Source organism: Hemitrygon akajei, chromosome 4, assembly GCF_048418815.1.
Source record: "Hemitrygon akajei chromosome 4, sHemAka1.3, whole genome shotgun sequence".
NCBI lineage: Eukaryota > Metazoa > Chordata > Chondrichthyes > Myliobatiformes > Dasyatidae > Hemitrygon > Hemitrygon akajei.
In genome coordinates, this window is record NC_133127.1 from 137,439,405 (window position 1) to 137,455,286 (window position 15,882).

General features: G+C 40.2%; 1 protein-coding gene across 1 annotated transcript in view; it reads left to right on the top strand.

The window, feature by feature from the left end:
* Window positions 1–8,012, top strand: part of LOC140726686 (NADP-dependent malic enzyme-like) — a 155,448-nt gene extending 147,436 nt beyond the window's left edge. Inside the window, exon 14 of the mRNA XM_073043373.1 lies at window positions 6,506–8,012. Within this exon, the coding sequence (XP_072899474.1) occupies window positions 6,506–6,667 (162 nt within the window). The 3' untranslated portion in view covers window positions 6,668–8,012. The remainder of the gene's footprint in view (window positions 1–6,505) is intronic.
* The last annotated feature ends 7,870 nt before the right edge of the window (window positions 8,013–15,882 follow it).

Below are 15,882 nucleotides of genomic sequence, written 5' to 3' on the forward strand. Positions count from 1 at the left end.
ACATGAGATTTTTCAGATGTTGGAAATGTAGAACAACACACACAAAATGTTGGAAGAACTCATTATGTATACGGATTACAGAGGAAGAGGTGCTTGCTGTCTTGAGGCACATTAGTGTGGATAAATCCCCAGTACCTTACAAGGTGTCCCCATAGACCTTGCAGGAGGCTAGTATATAAGTTGCCTGGTCCCTAGCAGAAGTACTTAAATGTCCTTAGCCACAGGTGAGGTGCCAGAGGATTGGAGGATAGCTGATGTTGTTCCACTCTTTAAGAAAGGCTATAAGGATAAGCCAGGAAATTATAGGCCAGTGAGCTTGACATCAGCAGTGGGTAAATTGTTGGAAGGTATTCTAACAGACCTGATATATAAGTATTTGGGTAAACAGGGCCTGATTCGGGATTGTCAAACTGGCTTTGTATGTGGTAGGTCATGTCTAATGAATCTTAGAGTGTTTCCAGCCAGTTACCAGGCAAGGTAGTGGATGTTGTCTACATGGACTTCAGCAAGGCCTTTGACAAGTTCCCACATGGGAGGCTGGTCAAGAAGATTCAGTCACTTGGCATTCAGGATAAGGTACTGATTTGGATTCAACATTGGCTTCATGGCAGAAGCCGTAGAGTGGTAGCAGATATTTGCCTCTTTAACTGGAGGCCTGTAACTAGAGTGTGCCACAAGGATCGGTGCTGGGTCTGTTCTTGTTTTGTCATCTACATCAACTATCTGGATGACAGTTTGGTAATCTGGATTAGCAGATCTGCAGATGACTGCGAGGAAGGCCATCAAAGCTTGCAGTGTGATCTGGACCAGTTGGAAAATGGGCCGAAAATAGCTGATGGAGTTTAATGCAGACAAGTGTGAGGTGTTGTGCTTTTGGAAGGATAAATCGAGGTTAGGACTTGCATGGCAAACGGTAGGGCACTGCAGAGTGCAGAAGAACAGGGGGATCTCTGAATACAGATCTATAATTCCATAAAAGTAGCATCACAGATAGTCATAAAGGGAGCTTTTGCCACATTGGCCTTCATAAATCAAAATATTGAGTATAGGAGTTGGGATGTTATGTTGAGGTTGTATAAAACATTGGCGAGGCCTCTCATGGAGAATTGTGTGCAGTTCTGGTCACCTACCTTTGGGAAATATATCAATAAGATTGAAAAAAAATGTACAAGGACGTTGCCAGAACTTGAGGAAAGGTTGAATAGATTAGAACTTTATTCTCGAGAACATGGAGAATGAGGGGAGATATAATGGAGGTATTCAAAATTAAGAGGGGTACAGCTAGGGGAAATGCAAAGAAGCTTTTTCCTTTGAAGTTGGGTGAGACGAAAACTAGAAGTAATGGGTTAAGGGTGAAAGGTGAAATAATTGAGGGAAACATCAGGGGGCACTTCACTTAGATGGTGGTGAGAGTGTGGAGTAAGATGTCAGCAGAAATGGTAGGTACGAGGTCAATTTCAGCATTTAGGAGAAATTTTAGATAAATATATGGATGGGAGCGGTATGGAGGGCAATGGTTCAGGAGCAGGTAAATGGGACTAGGCAGAAAAATAGTTTGGCACAGACTAGATGGGCTGAAGGGCCTGTTTCTGTGCTTAGTGCTCGACGACTCTATAACTCAGCAAGTTAGGCCACATCTGAGAGGGGAATAAACAGTCAGCTCTTCAGGGTGAGACCTTTCATCAAGACTCGCAAGGAAGGGGGCAGAAGCCTGTCTGCAGTTTTCATGGTTGACTTTAATATGTCATTTCATTGGATAAATCAGTGGAAGTGAAACTTGTACAGTGAATTAGGGATTGTTTCTCAGAACAAACATTATAAAACTTACCTGGGAAAGGGTTATTTCAGATTATAAGACTTGGTCCCATATAATGAGTTGAAGTTAATAAGAGGTCTTGCAGCTATGGATCTTCAATTATATAGTAATCATAACATGGTAGAATTCCAAGAAGAGGTTGAGATCCAGTGCTCAGCACCGAAACAAGTGTCCCCAGTGTAAATAAAGGAAATTACAGAAGATCTGAAGGAGAGTTGTCCGAGGTGAACCAGGAAAATGAGCTAAGAAAAAGATCAGGAGATAGTAGTGGTAGATATTTAATTAGACAATTCATAATGCTCAGAAGACGTTCATCTCAATTTGAAAGATGAATCTGATGAACAAGATGAAACATCTGTGATTCATAAAAGGAGGTCAAGAAAAATATTTAAATTAAAATCCAATGCAAATAATCTCAAATGTCTGAAACTAGTGTTTGATCAGAGTACTGGGAATTCTCATGACCCAGCAACGTAAGGTTAAAAACGCCTACAAGGGGAGAAAATATTGATTGAGAGTAAACTGGCAAGTAATTTGAAAACAATCAGCAAGAGCTTCTATAAATAAATAACAAATAAGATGGTAGCTAAGATGTATGAGATCCTGGGTAGGGGTGGGAGTGAGTGAGTGAGTGAGTGAGTGAGTGAGTGAGTGAGTGAGTGTGTGTGTGTGTGTGTGTGTGTGTGTGTGTGTGTGTGTGTGTGTGTGTGTGTGTGTGTGTGTGTGTGTGTGTGTGTGTGTGTGTGTGTGTGTGTGTGTGTGTGTGTGTGTGTGTGTGTGTGTGTGTGTGTGTGTGTGTGTGTGTGTGTCGGGGCTGGGGGGGAGAGAACGATTTAATAACAGGAAATGGCAGAGAACTGAACCAATACTGAACCATCAGTCTTTGTATAGAAGACAATGAAAACATTCCAAAAATAATTGATGGGCTTGTTTCAAGTACTGCGGAAGAACTTTTGACAATCTCTATCCCTGGGTATAAACTAAATGGGAAGAACTCGGTGGGTCAGACAGCATCTGAGGAAGGAAATGGACAGCTGATATTCCATCAGGACCAATCAGAAGGGTCTCAGTCCAAACTGTTAACTGTTTCAAAAGGAATGACTGCAGAAATATTAAGGTCTTTGGTCAAAACCTTTCAAAACTAATGGGTTTTAAGAATGCACTTGTGGAAAGTGGGTGGTGGACCTAAATCAGAATTAGGTTTCTTGGCAGTCACGCAAGACATGATGTTTGTTGTTTTGTGACAGTGCAGTGCAGGCATAACAAGTTACTGATAAGTTACAATAAAATAAATAAATAGAGCAAAAGATGAATAGTAAGGTAATGTTTCATGGACCTTGTCTGGCAGAGGGGAAGAAGCTGCCCTAAGACATTGTGTTAGTCTTCAGATTCTTGCACTTCCTCCTTGTTGGAGGTAATGAGAAGAGAGCATGTCCTGGATGGTGGAGGTCCTTAATGCTTGGTGCTGTCTTCTGGAGGCATCACCTTGGAAGATGTCATTAGTGGGTGGGCTACTGCCCCTAATGGAGATGGCAGAATCTACAACCCACTGAAGCCTCTTACACTCATGTGCATTGGTGCTTCCATATCAGACTATGATGCTGTCCATGGTACATTTGTAGAGATTTGCTACAAAATCTCCTCAAACTCCTGATGAAGTATAGCCATTGGAGTGCCTTCATCATGATTGCATAAATATGTTGGACCCAGGATGGATTCTCTGAGATGGTGATGGCCGGGAACTTGAACCTTTCCAATGCTGATCCCTCTGATGATTGGTATATATTCTACAAAAATCCCCTTCCTAAAGTCCACAATCAATTCCTTGGTCATGCTGACATTGAGTGCAAGGTAGTTGTTGCAACACCATTCGACCAACTGATCTATTTCATCCCTTTACTACTCCTCATCTCTGTTCTTGGCAAATTCTCAGATGGTGCTGTCATCAGCAAATTTGTAGATGGCATTTGGACTGTGCCTAGGCACGTAGCCATGAATGTAGAGAGAGTAGAGCAGTGGGCTAAGTATGCATCCTTGAGGTGCACTTGTGTTGATTGTCAATGAGGAGGAGGCATTATCACCAATCCATACTAACTTAGGTCTTCTGATGAGGAAGTCAAGAATCCAGTTGCAGAAGGAGGTACAGAGGCCCAGGTCTTGAAGATTGTTAGTTATTACTGAGGGAATGATGCTGTTTAACATTGAGCTATAATAGATAAACAGAAACCTGGCATAGATATTGCTGTTGTCCAGATGGTCCATAGCCCAGAGTAGATTCCGTGGTATTGCATCAGCTGTGCACCTGTCAGTAAACATTAGCGGATCCAGATCCTCTGCTGAGGCAGGAGTTAAGTCTGGCTGTGATCAAACTTTCAAAGCACTCTGTCACAGTAGATGTGAGTGCTACTGGGCAATACTCTTTGAGGCAATTCATCTTGCTCCTCTTTTGCACCGGTATGATCGATGCCCCTGTGAAGTAGATGGGAACCTCCAGCTGCAGGAGTGAGAGGTTGAAGATGTCCTTGAACACTCCAGCCAGTTGGTCAGTACAGGTTTTCAGTGCCCTGCCAGCAACACTGTTGGGGCTCGACACTTTGCAAGAGTTCAGCTTCTTGTAGGATGTTCTGACATCAACTTCCAAGACAGAAATCACGAGGTTACCAGATACTGGGATGTTTGCACAGTTGTAGTGTTATTCGTCCTTTCAAAGCCTGCGTAAAAGCCATTGAGCTGATCAGAGAGTGAAGCATCATTGCCAGTTATGTTGTTAGATATCACCTTATAGGAGTAATGGCATGCAAACCCTGCCAAAGCTAATGCATCTGATTGCCTCTCTGCCTTTGGAATTGAAAGTTAGAATTGTCTTTTCACTGTCACAGCAGCCTTCCCTAATCGTAGGATTCTGGATCATTAGCCTTAAATGTCACAGATCTAGCCCACCTGATTAATCTTGTTTGGCATGGTTGGGACGTTCTCAAAGGCACACATTCATCCATGCAGGTCTTGGTGAACTCTAGATAATGTATCTGGAGGCAGATACATTGGGGACGTTTATGAGACTTTTAGGTGGCCACATGGATGAAAGAAAAATGGAGGGCTATCTAGAAAGGAAGGTTAGATTGAAGTTAGAGTAGGGTTGGCATAACATTGGGGCCTAAGGGCCTGTACTGTTCTATGTTCAACAGAATTTAGAAAATATATGAGCAGCCTGCAACTCAGATCTCCTATCACCAGTCTACCCCTGCAAGTAACAAAAAAATAGTGCAGCTAGCACAACTTACCTCCAGTTCGACTCAGAATCAGGTTTATTTTCACTGACGTGTGTTGTGAAATCTGATGTTTTGTGGCTGCAGTTCAGTACAATACATAAAAATTACTGTAAATTACAATAAGAATTTTAAAATGAATAGTGCAAAAAGAGAACATGAGAGTGAGGTAGCATTCATGGGTCATTCAAAATTTTGATGGCGAAGAGGAAGGAGTTGTTCCTGAAACGTTGAGACTGTCCTATAATGACCATAGTGTGCAATATTTGAGCTCTGTTTCATATTTAGTGACAGAAAAAATGAAGCAAACAATTAGTGACATCATTAAGTACATGGTTGATTATGGATTTGCTTTATCTAATTTTGTAATTGGCATGATTTCACAGATGATAATGTTTCAACTCCAGATAATCAAAATTTGAATAGCTTAAAAAAGCTTAATCAATTTTTGACAATTGATTCTCTGCATTGTGTATAGTATATACATCAATGAGCCAAAGTTTGTGTTAAAATATTTAATTACAGCACATTAATTTGATATCTTTGGTTTTCATATGTGAAAGATGCAGATTCTGAGATAGCTATAATAATTTTGCCAGTTACAGCCGAAGTCTACTCTGATTTCCAAAACAACGCATACAAAATACTGGAGGAACTGGCATTTTTTGTGTGTGTGTTTTGCTTTGGATTTGAAGCATCTGCAAATTTTTCTGGTGTTTCTGATGATTTCCATTTCAGGAGAGAATGTGCATTTCTCAGTGATAACCATATGATAGTTTAACATTCCCTTCTAACAATATGTAACAGGCTACTGTTTATCTTCACTGCCCTGTAGTAACCTCTCCACACTGAGGTGGTGAGGCATTACTTTATAAAAAGGAAATTTTATGTTGTAAACACTGTGAATAAGTAACCTTGTCCTCATTATGGCATTGTCTCTCTTTCCAAGCAACTGGTTTTCTGCTTTCTGGATTTAAAAAGTGTGGTTTATGTCTACTCTCTATTCTGTCTTGCATGACTCATTGCTCCTCCTGCATTCAGGAAGTGGGTAATGGAGGAGAGAGGTAAAGGGAGGGGGTGGTGACTGAAGCCAGAGGTGCCTCTATCTTACTCAAGTACTTACAGCAGGCATATCAACCAAACTGATTATCCCTTTCCCAAAAGCTTTTTCAGGCTGAGCTTGTGTGAATGAAATGACCTGCATCAGAATAGGTATTGATATTTTACTGAGTTTAGTGGAATGCAGTAATAATTATCTTAATGCCCCAATGGTTTAAATATCTCTAATGCCAAACACTTGAATTCTCATCACAGAGTTTGATATTGTGGCCGGTCTATATCTGCAAACCTTTAGCCTGAAGCAAAATTTTGTCACACCACTTTGGATCCCTGAAAAATTCTCTTTTTTTTCCTCCCTTTATAGATCGTGGACTATGCCTATAAAAATAACCTTGCTGCCTGGTACCCCGAGCCAGAGGACAAAGAAGCATTTGTTCATGCTCACATGTACAGCCCCAATTATGACTCCTTTGTATTTGATAAATATGAGTGGCCGAAAGATGCAATGGAAATCCAGAAAGTGTAATTACTTGTGTTGTTCAAGTCCCCTCTAATCTGTCAAGATTTTGGAAGGCCTCTCTCACTTTACTGGCTCAAATATTGCTTATCAAAGCCTGGTAACTAAGCACATCAAGTATGTTTTCTTTGGGTATGACAATTGCATTGCTGTCTGGGGGGAAAAAAGTACAATTCTTGTTTAAATCACTCTGCTCTCATTAGTTTCAAAGTAACAAATACAATTCTTCATGAACAGATGCACTGCAGTAATAGGTTTATTGCACTTTTCATATTGCTTTTATTTTTCAGGAATTTTATATCATTTCATTTTTGTAATCAATGTTGACTTTAAGTAAACTTTGCTTGCCATTTGAACATGTTATCTTTCCATAAAATTACAATTACAAAGAACAAAACACAGGCGTTGAAAAACACAACTTCTAGTTGCCTAGAAGTCATGGGTTCACTGAACTGTATAGCTTGACAAAGACAAATAACTATGGCATTAAAAGTATTTTTGCACAAAATGTTAGCTAATTTCATTTTCTGAACATGATTAATGATCCTCCTATTTCTCATACTATTTTGGTTTGGGTTACAGGATTTTCTTAAGGTTATTGTCTGGAATGAGATTCCAGTTCTCCAGTGTAAGTTGTCCAGAAATACCGGTCTTTCAATTCTGTAGAAGAAAACTAGATAAAATAGCAGACACTGTATCTATTCAAGTTATTTTGGATGACCTAAAGTCAACCAACCATGGTAGGTTAATATTTCCCTTGTAAAAATGTTTTTGGAAAGATCAAAGAAGTTCAGAGTTGGAGTTAGCATTAAATTGAGAATTTTCATCATGCCAAGAGGATGCCTTCAATGCAATGAATACAACAGGAAACTTTAGAAACTGGGTCCAAAAGGAGGTGGAATAAACTCCAGTGTCCAGTTCTGTGCAGCATGCAAGCTGATGATACAAGCTGTTGATCTCCCAAAAATTGAGAAAATGCGTTCCTTTTCCCAGTGCTAAAATCCTGATGAAACCAAAAAGAATCTCAAGTTGTAAGTGTGGGTGTTTACATTCTGTTGAGGAATAGCTATTGCCATTTTCTGCTTGTTGGGTGTGTCACACTTACCTGATCAAATCCATGTATTACTTGTGGATAGTAGCTGAAACACCAGTACCCTGAAAGATTTTATTTTCTGCATAGTAAATTATATATATTTTTGAAGTCTTGTCAGTTATGGTATATTTACTGCAGTTAAGACATGCCTGCTGAAATGTAAGACATTGTACTGAAAGTAAAATTGGAAAACTGTAGAGGATGTACTTTGTAGTTTTTTAAAAAAATACCTAATAAACAGAGGTCTGTATATCCATTGCACTTATATAATATTGTTGACTATAATATACAGCCGTTATTCTAGAGTAGGGGTTTCCAACCTTTTTCATGCCATGGACTGAGCAAGGGGTCCATGGGACCCCAGGTTGGAAACTCATCATCCGGAGTGACAACAGTCTGAAGATCTACTACTCAAGTTGTACAGCCAGAAAACAGGTCCATCAGCCCACCATGTTCATGCCAATTTTTTAAAATTTGAACCATATCATTTTATGCTTTGCCTATTTAACACAGTCTAAATGCCTTTTTAAAATAAATATATGTGTGTTGTGTGTGTATATATATAATGTGTATATGTATATATATGTGTGTGCATGTGTATATGTGTGTGTGTATGTATATATGGAAAAGGTTTTTTGGTTGTATGCTTTGTATATGCCTCTTAAAACCTTGTACTTACATCAGGTTGCCCCCCAGCCTGCTTTGCTTCAAGAAAAACAAACCCAGTTTATCTGATTTCTCTCCATAATGAAAATCCTGCAATCCAGGCAACATCCTGTTGAATCTCTCCAGCACAACCACAGTAGTGTGGTGATCAGAACTGCACACGATACTCCATCTGCAGTCTAACCAGTTTTTGTAAAGTTGCCATATCTTAACTTTTCTATTCTTTCCCTTGCCTATGAAGGTAACAAACATTATATGCTTCTTTTTTCACCATATCTACTAAAGTTGCCACTCTTCAGGTAACTATGGACGAGCACCAAGGTCCCTCTGTTCACGAACGTCCTTTTGTTTGTCCTATTCCTATTTGCTTTCTTGAAATGCATCACCTTGCATTTGCTGGAATTAAATTCCATATGCCAATCCTCAGCCCAACTTTCCATACAATACCCTACTGTGGCCTGGATAACCTTACTTGTGATTCACAACACCTTCTTGCTAGTCACACCTCTTACATTCATATCCAATATGGCAAACAACAAGGGTCTCCCCACTACACTGATTCCTCTGGTGCATCACTAGTCATAGTACCAACAAAAATCACCCAAATACAACTATATTAAACAAACTCAATTCATCTTGTTCTTTTAAATTCCTGCTTTTTAAAGGAGCATTTGGCTGATCCTGAACAGTGTCATCAGTAACTCCAGTTGTAGATGAGGAAAAGTTCTGACCCAGAATCAGAGTTTAATATCACTGACATATGTCATGACATTTGCTGTTTTGCAGCAGCAATACCTTGCAACATTTAATAAAAGCTATAAATTTCAATGAGGTATAAAAAAAATATATCAAATAAGAGAAGAGAAAAAATAGTGAGATAGTGTTCATGGATTCGTTGTCCATTCAGAAATCTGATGCCGGAGGGGAAGAAGTTGTTCCTGAAATGTTGAGTGTGTGTCTTCAGGATCCTGTACCACTGCCTTGATGGAACCAATGAAAAGAGGGCATGCCCCAAGCAATGTGAGTCTTTTTGAAGCATTGCCTTTTGAAGGTGTCCGAGGTGCTGGGGAGTAGTATCTATGATGGAGCTGGCAGAGTTTACAACCACCTGCAGCTTTTTCTGATCGTGTGCAGTGGCCCCTCCATACCAGGTGATAATGTGGCCTGTTAGAATGTTACTACACAAAGTTGAGGAAACCAGAAAGGCTGGATGGGTTGGGGGTGTAGCGGGAGAGTTAACCAGTAAACTATGTAACACAAAATTATTGATTCCAGAATTACCTTCCAATCAAGGTATTACTTCTGTAATTCCAGAGGCCCTGTGGGAGTCATCTTCAAGGAAGTGTATTTCAGGAAGCCTTGTGATTTCCAATCATGAGAAACATAGGACATGCTGCCAACAAATGCAAATCCATAGAAATCACAATTTCACCAGGTTACATTTAAAATTCTCAAGATCCAGCTGTTCCTTTCTTGCACCCAAACAGCTCATGAATATTTAGGATTAGGGTTGGCCCAGCAGCAAGCATCCTTGTGCCAGGAACAGTGACTTGCACCAGAGAGCAGCATGATGGACACAGGTATGCAACCTATGAACAGCTCTGTTCTGTAGAAGTCACGAGACACAGCATAAGTATGACAAGCTGTCCTGAAGAAATAGATGGTTTATTTTAGCGGATTTCCCTCCTGAAAGAGAAAAGGGTGGCAAGCTTGAACGGATAACTGACACGTGGGCAGAGATCTGGGACACGTGAAACTCTCTTTTCTACAAGAACACCAATGCATTTCCTGTCCAGACTATTTATTGTGAGTGGGGTCGTGCTTATGTTGTGTAGAGAACTGAACAGTAAGAGCCAGGGCAGCAGAATCAGATACCAGTGATTCAGGGTCAGTGAGCCTGCCCTGCTGCAGGCCTGGAGGTTAAAACAATGACCCTCCACGCGGCTTTAGACCACCAAGACAACACAAATACCTATATCAGGATGCTGTTCATCAATTATAGCTCAGCATTTAGTACCATCATTCCCACAATTGCAGAACCTGGGCCTCTACCTCCCTCTGCAATTGGATCCTTGACTTCCTAACTGGAAGACCACGGTCTGTGCAGATTGGTGATAACATATGCTCCTCGCTGACGATCAACACTGGTGTATCTCAGGTGTGTTCTTAGCCCACTGCTCTACTCTATATATACACATGACTGTGTGGCTAGGCAGAGCTCAAATACCATCTATAAATTTGCTGATGATACAACCATTGTTGGTAGAATCTCAGGTGGTGACGAGAGGGCATACAAAAGTGAGATATGCCAACTAGTGGAGTGGTGATGCAACAACAACCTGGCACTCCACGTCAGTAAGCTGAAAGAGCCGATTGTGGACTTCAGCAAGGACAAGATGAAGGAGCACATACCAATCCTCATAGAGGGATCAGAAGTGGAGAGAGCAAGCAGCTTCAAGTTCCTGGGTGTCAAGATCTCTGAGGGTCTAACCTGATCCCAACATATTGATGTAATGATAAAGAAGGCAAGACAGCGGCTATACTTTATTAGGATTTGGCATGTGTATCCAGAGATACCGGCCACGTGACAGATGCACTGCCACCTGGCTGGTCGGAGGACACACCACATGCCAATCAACATTTGGTCCCTCCCAACTAATCAATGCACACCTAAATTATTGGTCACCTTAATTGGATTATCTCGCCCAGCCCCATGCTATAAAAGGTGAGACTTGTCCCTGGCTCGATCTCTCTTACAGACCACCTCATTGAAGGTAAGTGCATTGATTTATGTTTGGGAAGGTTTATCGTTTGTCCTGGTAAGGGAGCCGCGGCTATCCAAGGTCAAGGGGGATAGCTGTTGTGCTTTTCCCTTGTTCTTTGTATGTGTAACCATACCCTGTCCCCACACCGCTTCCTGTGTATTGTAGTTGCTTGTGTTGACCCGACTTCCCCTTTAATAATAAATTCCTTATTATTAAAACTGTGTGTGTCCAGGCCTCTACTGTTGAGACTCAAAGAACCAGTTATTTCCATCACAACAGCATGTCAACAAATACACTCAAAAACTTCTATAGTTGTACTGTGGAGAGCATTCTGACAGGCTGCATCACTGTCTGGTATGGAGGGGCTACTGCACAGGAGCAAAAGAAGCTGCAGAAGGTTGTAAATCTAGCCAGCTCCATCTTGGGTACTAGTCTACAAAGTACCCAGGACATCTTCAAGGATCGGTGTCTGAGAAAGGCAGCGTCCATTACGAAGGACCTCCAACACCCAGGTCATGTCCTTTTCTCACTATTACCATCAGGTAGGAGATACAGAAGCCTGAAGGCACACACTCAGTGATTCAGGAACAGTTTCTTTCCCTCTGCCATTCAATTCCTAAATGGACTTTGAAGCTTTGGACACTAACTCACTTTTTTTAATATACAGTATTTGTTTTTGCACATTTTTTGAAATCTATTCAATATACATAATTAATTTACCTGTTTATTTATTATGTTTTATTTTATATATTATTTTCTCTCTCTGCTAGATTATGAATTGCATTGAACTGCTGTTGCTAAGTTAACAAATTCCACGTCACATGCTGGTGATAATAAACCTGATTCTGAGCTGTTGTATATTTTATATTCATCATCAGGAATGATGCTGCTCATATCCTTTCAGAAAGTTCACTGCATGTCAACAACCTGTGCTCACACCATAAGTGCATTACAACTAGATTATCAGCTATAAACTGCCATAGTGTGACGACTAATGTGCAATGGGTTACAAGTGACTCTTTCTGCAGCTCCCTTGAAATCATTTGTGTAGCAAAGTTGATTGAAGCGTTGAGGTGAACGTGGAGGGGTCAGCGATGGCTCAGCGTGAGTCTGTTGGCAGTCGGATTGGCGTGTTCAGCCCCAGTTCAGAGTTCGGATCCAGTTCGGTGCGTTGGTCCAGATTGGTAGCGGTAGGACCCAGGTCAACGGTCACTCTTTATGGAAGGACTGAGTTCGTGTGGCTGCTCTCCTCGTATGAGGCAAAAATACATTTCCCATATTCTGCAATTGATGTGATTATTGGACTGTACTTTTCATAGGTTTCCTTCAGTTATTTGGTGTTTTATTTCTTGTGGTCGATTGATGGGTGGATGATCTGTTAATTTTTTGTGTGTATGGGGGGGTTGGGGATTTGGTGCTACTGTCGCTGTTCTTTTCTGCGAGTGAGGGGGTCGGGTATGTTGAATGTTTTTGCGGCTGTTTGTTGCTATGGACGAGGGGGATTTTGGGTCTGCAAGGTTTGTTTCTTTTCTTTTTCATGCTGGTTGGGGAGGAGTTAGTCTTTTCTTTCATCAACACCCTTGGTCTTTCTGTCTTTAATGGCTGTCTGGAGTAGACAAGTATCAAAGTTGTATTGTACATGCATACTTTGACAATAAAATGAACCCTTGAACATATCCTTTGAGTTCTCCAGATGAACAGCAAAGCACCCTGATGATAATTTTGAATGAAATTGTCCAGTTCTGATTTACATACAATTACAAGAGGAATTGAACTGAACAGCCATTTCTATTCCATGACTTCAATTCAGAATCCTTCAGCTCCACCAAGTGGAGAATCTGGAAGATGGATTTAACAATGGATACTCCAGAAAACAAGCCTGCTGCATAATTACTGTAGATACAAGAGAGACTACAGCTGATGAATAAGTATTAATGCAAATGAATCATAATTTGAACAAAAAATTACATTTGTGGTCATTTTCAGACTTTTCAACAATGCAAGGGAACATAGACACATGAAATCAGACTCTCAAAATCAGAGGCAACACGAGTGAATCTGCAGATGCTGGAAATAAATAAAAACACAAAATGCTGGCAGAACTCAGCAGGCCAGACAGCATCTATGGGAGGAGGTAGTGACGACGTGTGAAGGGTTTCGGCCTGAAACATCATCACTACCTCCTCCTATAGTGCTGTCTGGCCTGCTGAGTTCTGCCAGCATTTTGTGTTTTTATCTCAATCAGAATCAGGTTTATTATCACCAGCATGTGACGTGAAATTTGTTAACTTTGCAGTAGTTCAATGCAATACATAATCTAGTAGAGAGAAAGAATAATAGTAAATAAACAAGTAAATCAATTACATATATTGAATAGTTTTTTTAAAACATGCAAAAACAGAAATACTGTATATTTTTTTAAAAAAGTGAGTTAGTATGCAAAGCTTCAATGTCCATTTAAGAATCACTGAAAGGCAACACAGTCTTAAAATTACAGGCCCAAACTGGGAGACCCACAAATAAATATTAACCTTCTTCCTATACACTTCACCATCATGCCCAACATCACTCAAAAATATCCCCAGCCTATGCCATCATCAATTTCCAGCTTACTCCTGTTTCTTGCCATCCTTGATTCACAGACTCCATCGTCTAATTCTGGAGAAAGCATAGTACCTGGACAAGGAGAGGTAAATCCACAACTGGTTCACTACCTTCAATTGGTTTCACTGAACAGTGGTGGATTAATTCTATTCAATTTTCACCCCATGAATCTGCTCTCTCAAAATCTACCTATGGAATCTGATAATTCCTTCAATTCGCTGCTAGTTTTAACTGCTGCAGAAATGAAATTTATACCCAAAATTGACTGAAGTCACATTTTGATTTTGTAATTGTAAGTTCTATTAACTTTTTATAAACAAAATTTAAAAATCAGGAAGTTATTTAAAAATACAATGCAGCCAAAATATTTATTTTCTGCCATATTTCAACAATGCAATCATTACAAAGAAAAAAACTTGTGCTTGTAGTAATTTGTACTTAAGGCCGTACATTTCTTTACAAAGAAATTCAAATAGTGATCCATAATCACACTGTTTTAGAAAATTACTCATGTTCTAATCCTAATAGTTAATAAAACCTCCCACATAGCTTTTCATAATATGTTTCATGGTTTTTTCTGCTAATGAGTATAGATTTTAAGCACAATTCATAGAAATAATGCTATTTAATTAAAATAATAATTTTTAATCTTAAAAGACATGTATGAAAGGATAAGTAATCTGTAGGTCAACTCTAGTTGTGTATTAAACTCAACTAGAGGTCCTTCAGCTGACTTAGCCTTTCTATTCTATGATACTCTTGAAATATTGCTTCATTGTCATTTCCCAAAGCAAATGGCCAACATTTTTAATTACTGGATGCCATTAGTAAAACTACCATTTATTGTCCATTCCCAATTGTCCTTATGTAGGTGATGGTGAACCTTTGAAACCTCACAACCTTTCTGGTGAAGGTAATTCTACAGTGCTCAAGGATGTGGAGTTGCAAGCTTTAGACCCAGTTACAATGAGAAAATGGCTATGTGTTCCTTGTCAGGATGATATGCAGTACGTATGGGAATCCACAGGTTAGGGTGTTCCCATGGGCCTGCTTACCTTATTGTTCTTGTTGGTTGAGGTCAAGGGTTTGGGAAGTGCTGTCTGAGTAGCCTGGCTATTTAAAATGCAGTGCAGCTATCGTCCACCAGTTGAGGAGGCAATTAATACTTATGGATAAATTGGCATGCCTGTCAATTGGGCCTGCTTTGTCTGGATGGTGTTGTGCCTTTTGTAATTCATTGGAACTGCTCTCTTTTATCAGGAGTGTGAGGGAAAAGTATTCCCTCAGACTCCTGATGATGGAAAGGTCTTGCAGTGTTAGAGGGGGAGTCCTTGGCCACAGAATACTCAGCTTCTAACCTGCCTTTTTTGCCACAGTACTTAAGTGGTTTATTCAGTTGACTTTGTGGTCAGTGATAACCATCAGTTATTGATAGGACGACTTGGCAATGGCAATTCATGGTAGTTAAATTCACTCTTGTTGGAGAATATCATAGATAAGCACCAAGAACAGAGTAAAACAGGACAGACTTCCAGCTTTGGCCCAGGTTTGGCGTGTTGGGGAGGCAGCATTAAGAAGAGGGACGCCTCACGTCTTAATAAGCTGATAAGGAAGGCGGGCTCTGTCGTGGGCAAAGTACTGGAGAGTATAACATCGGTAGCTGAGCGAAGGGCGCTGAGTAGGCTACGGTCAATTATGGAAAACCCTGAACATCCTCTACATAGCACCATCCAGAGACAGAGAAGCAGTTTCAGCAACAGGTTGCTATCGATGCAATGCTCCTCAGACAGGATGAAGAGGTCAATACTCCCCAATGCCATTAGGCTTTACAATTCAACTGCCAGGAGTAAGATATGTTAAAGTGCCGGGGTTGATTGTATTTAATGTATTTAAGTAAACTACTTAAGAACTTTTTAAAAGCTATTATTAATGCTTTTTGAGAGAGTGATTTAGAGGCATATCATATTTTTACTGAGTTAAGTATTGTATGTAATTAGTTTTGCTACAACAAGTGTATGGGACATTGGAAAAAATGTTGAATTTCCCCATGAGGATGAATAAAGTATCTATCTATCTATCTAAACTGCAAAACAAAG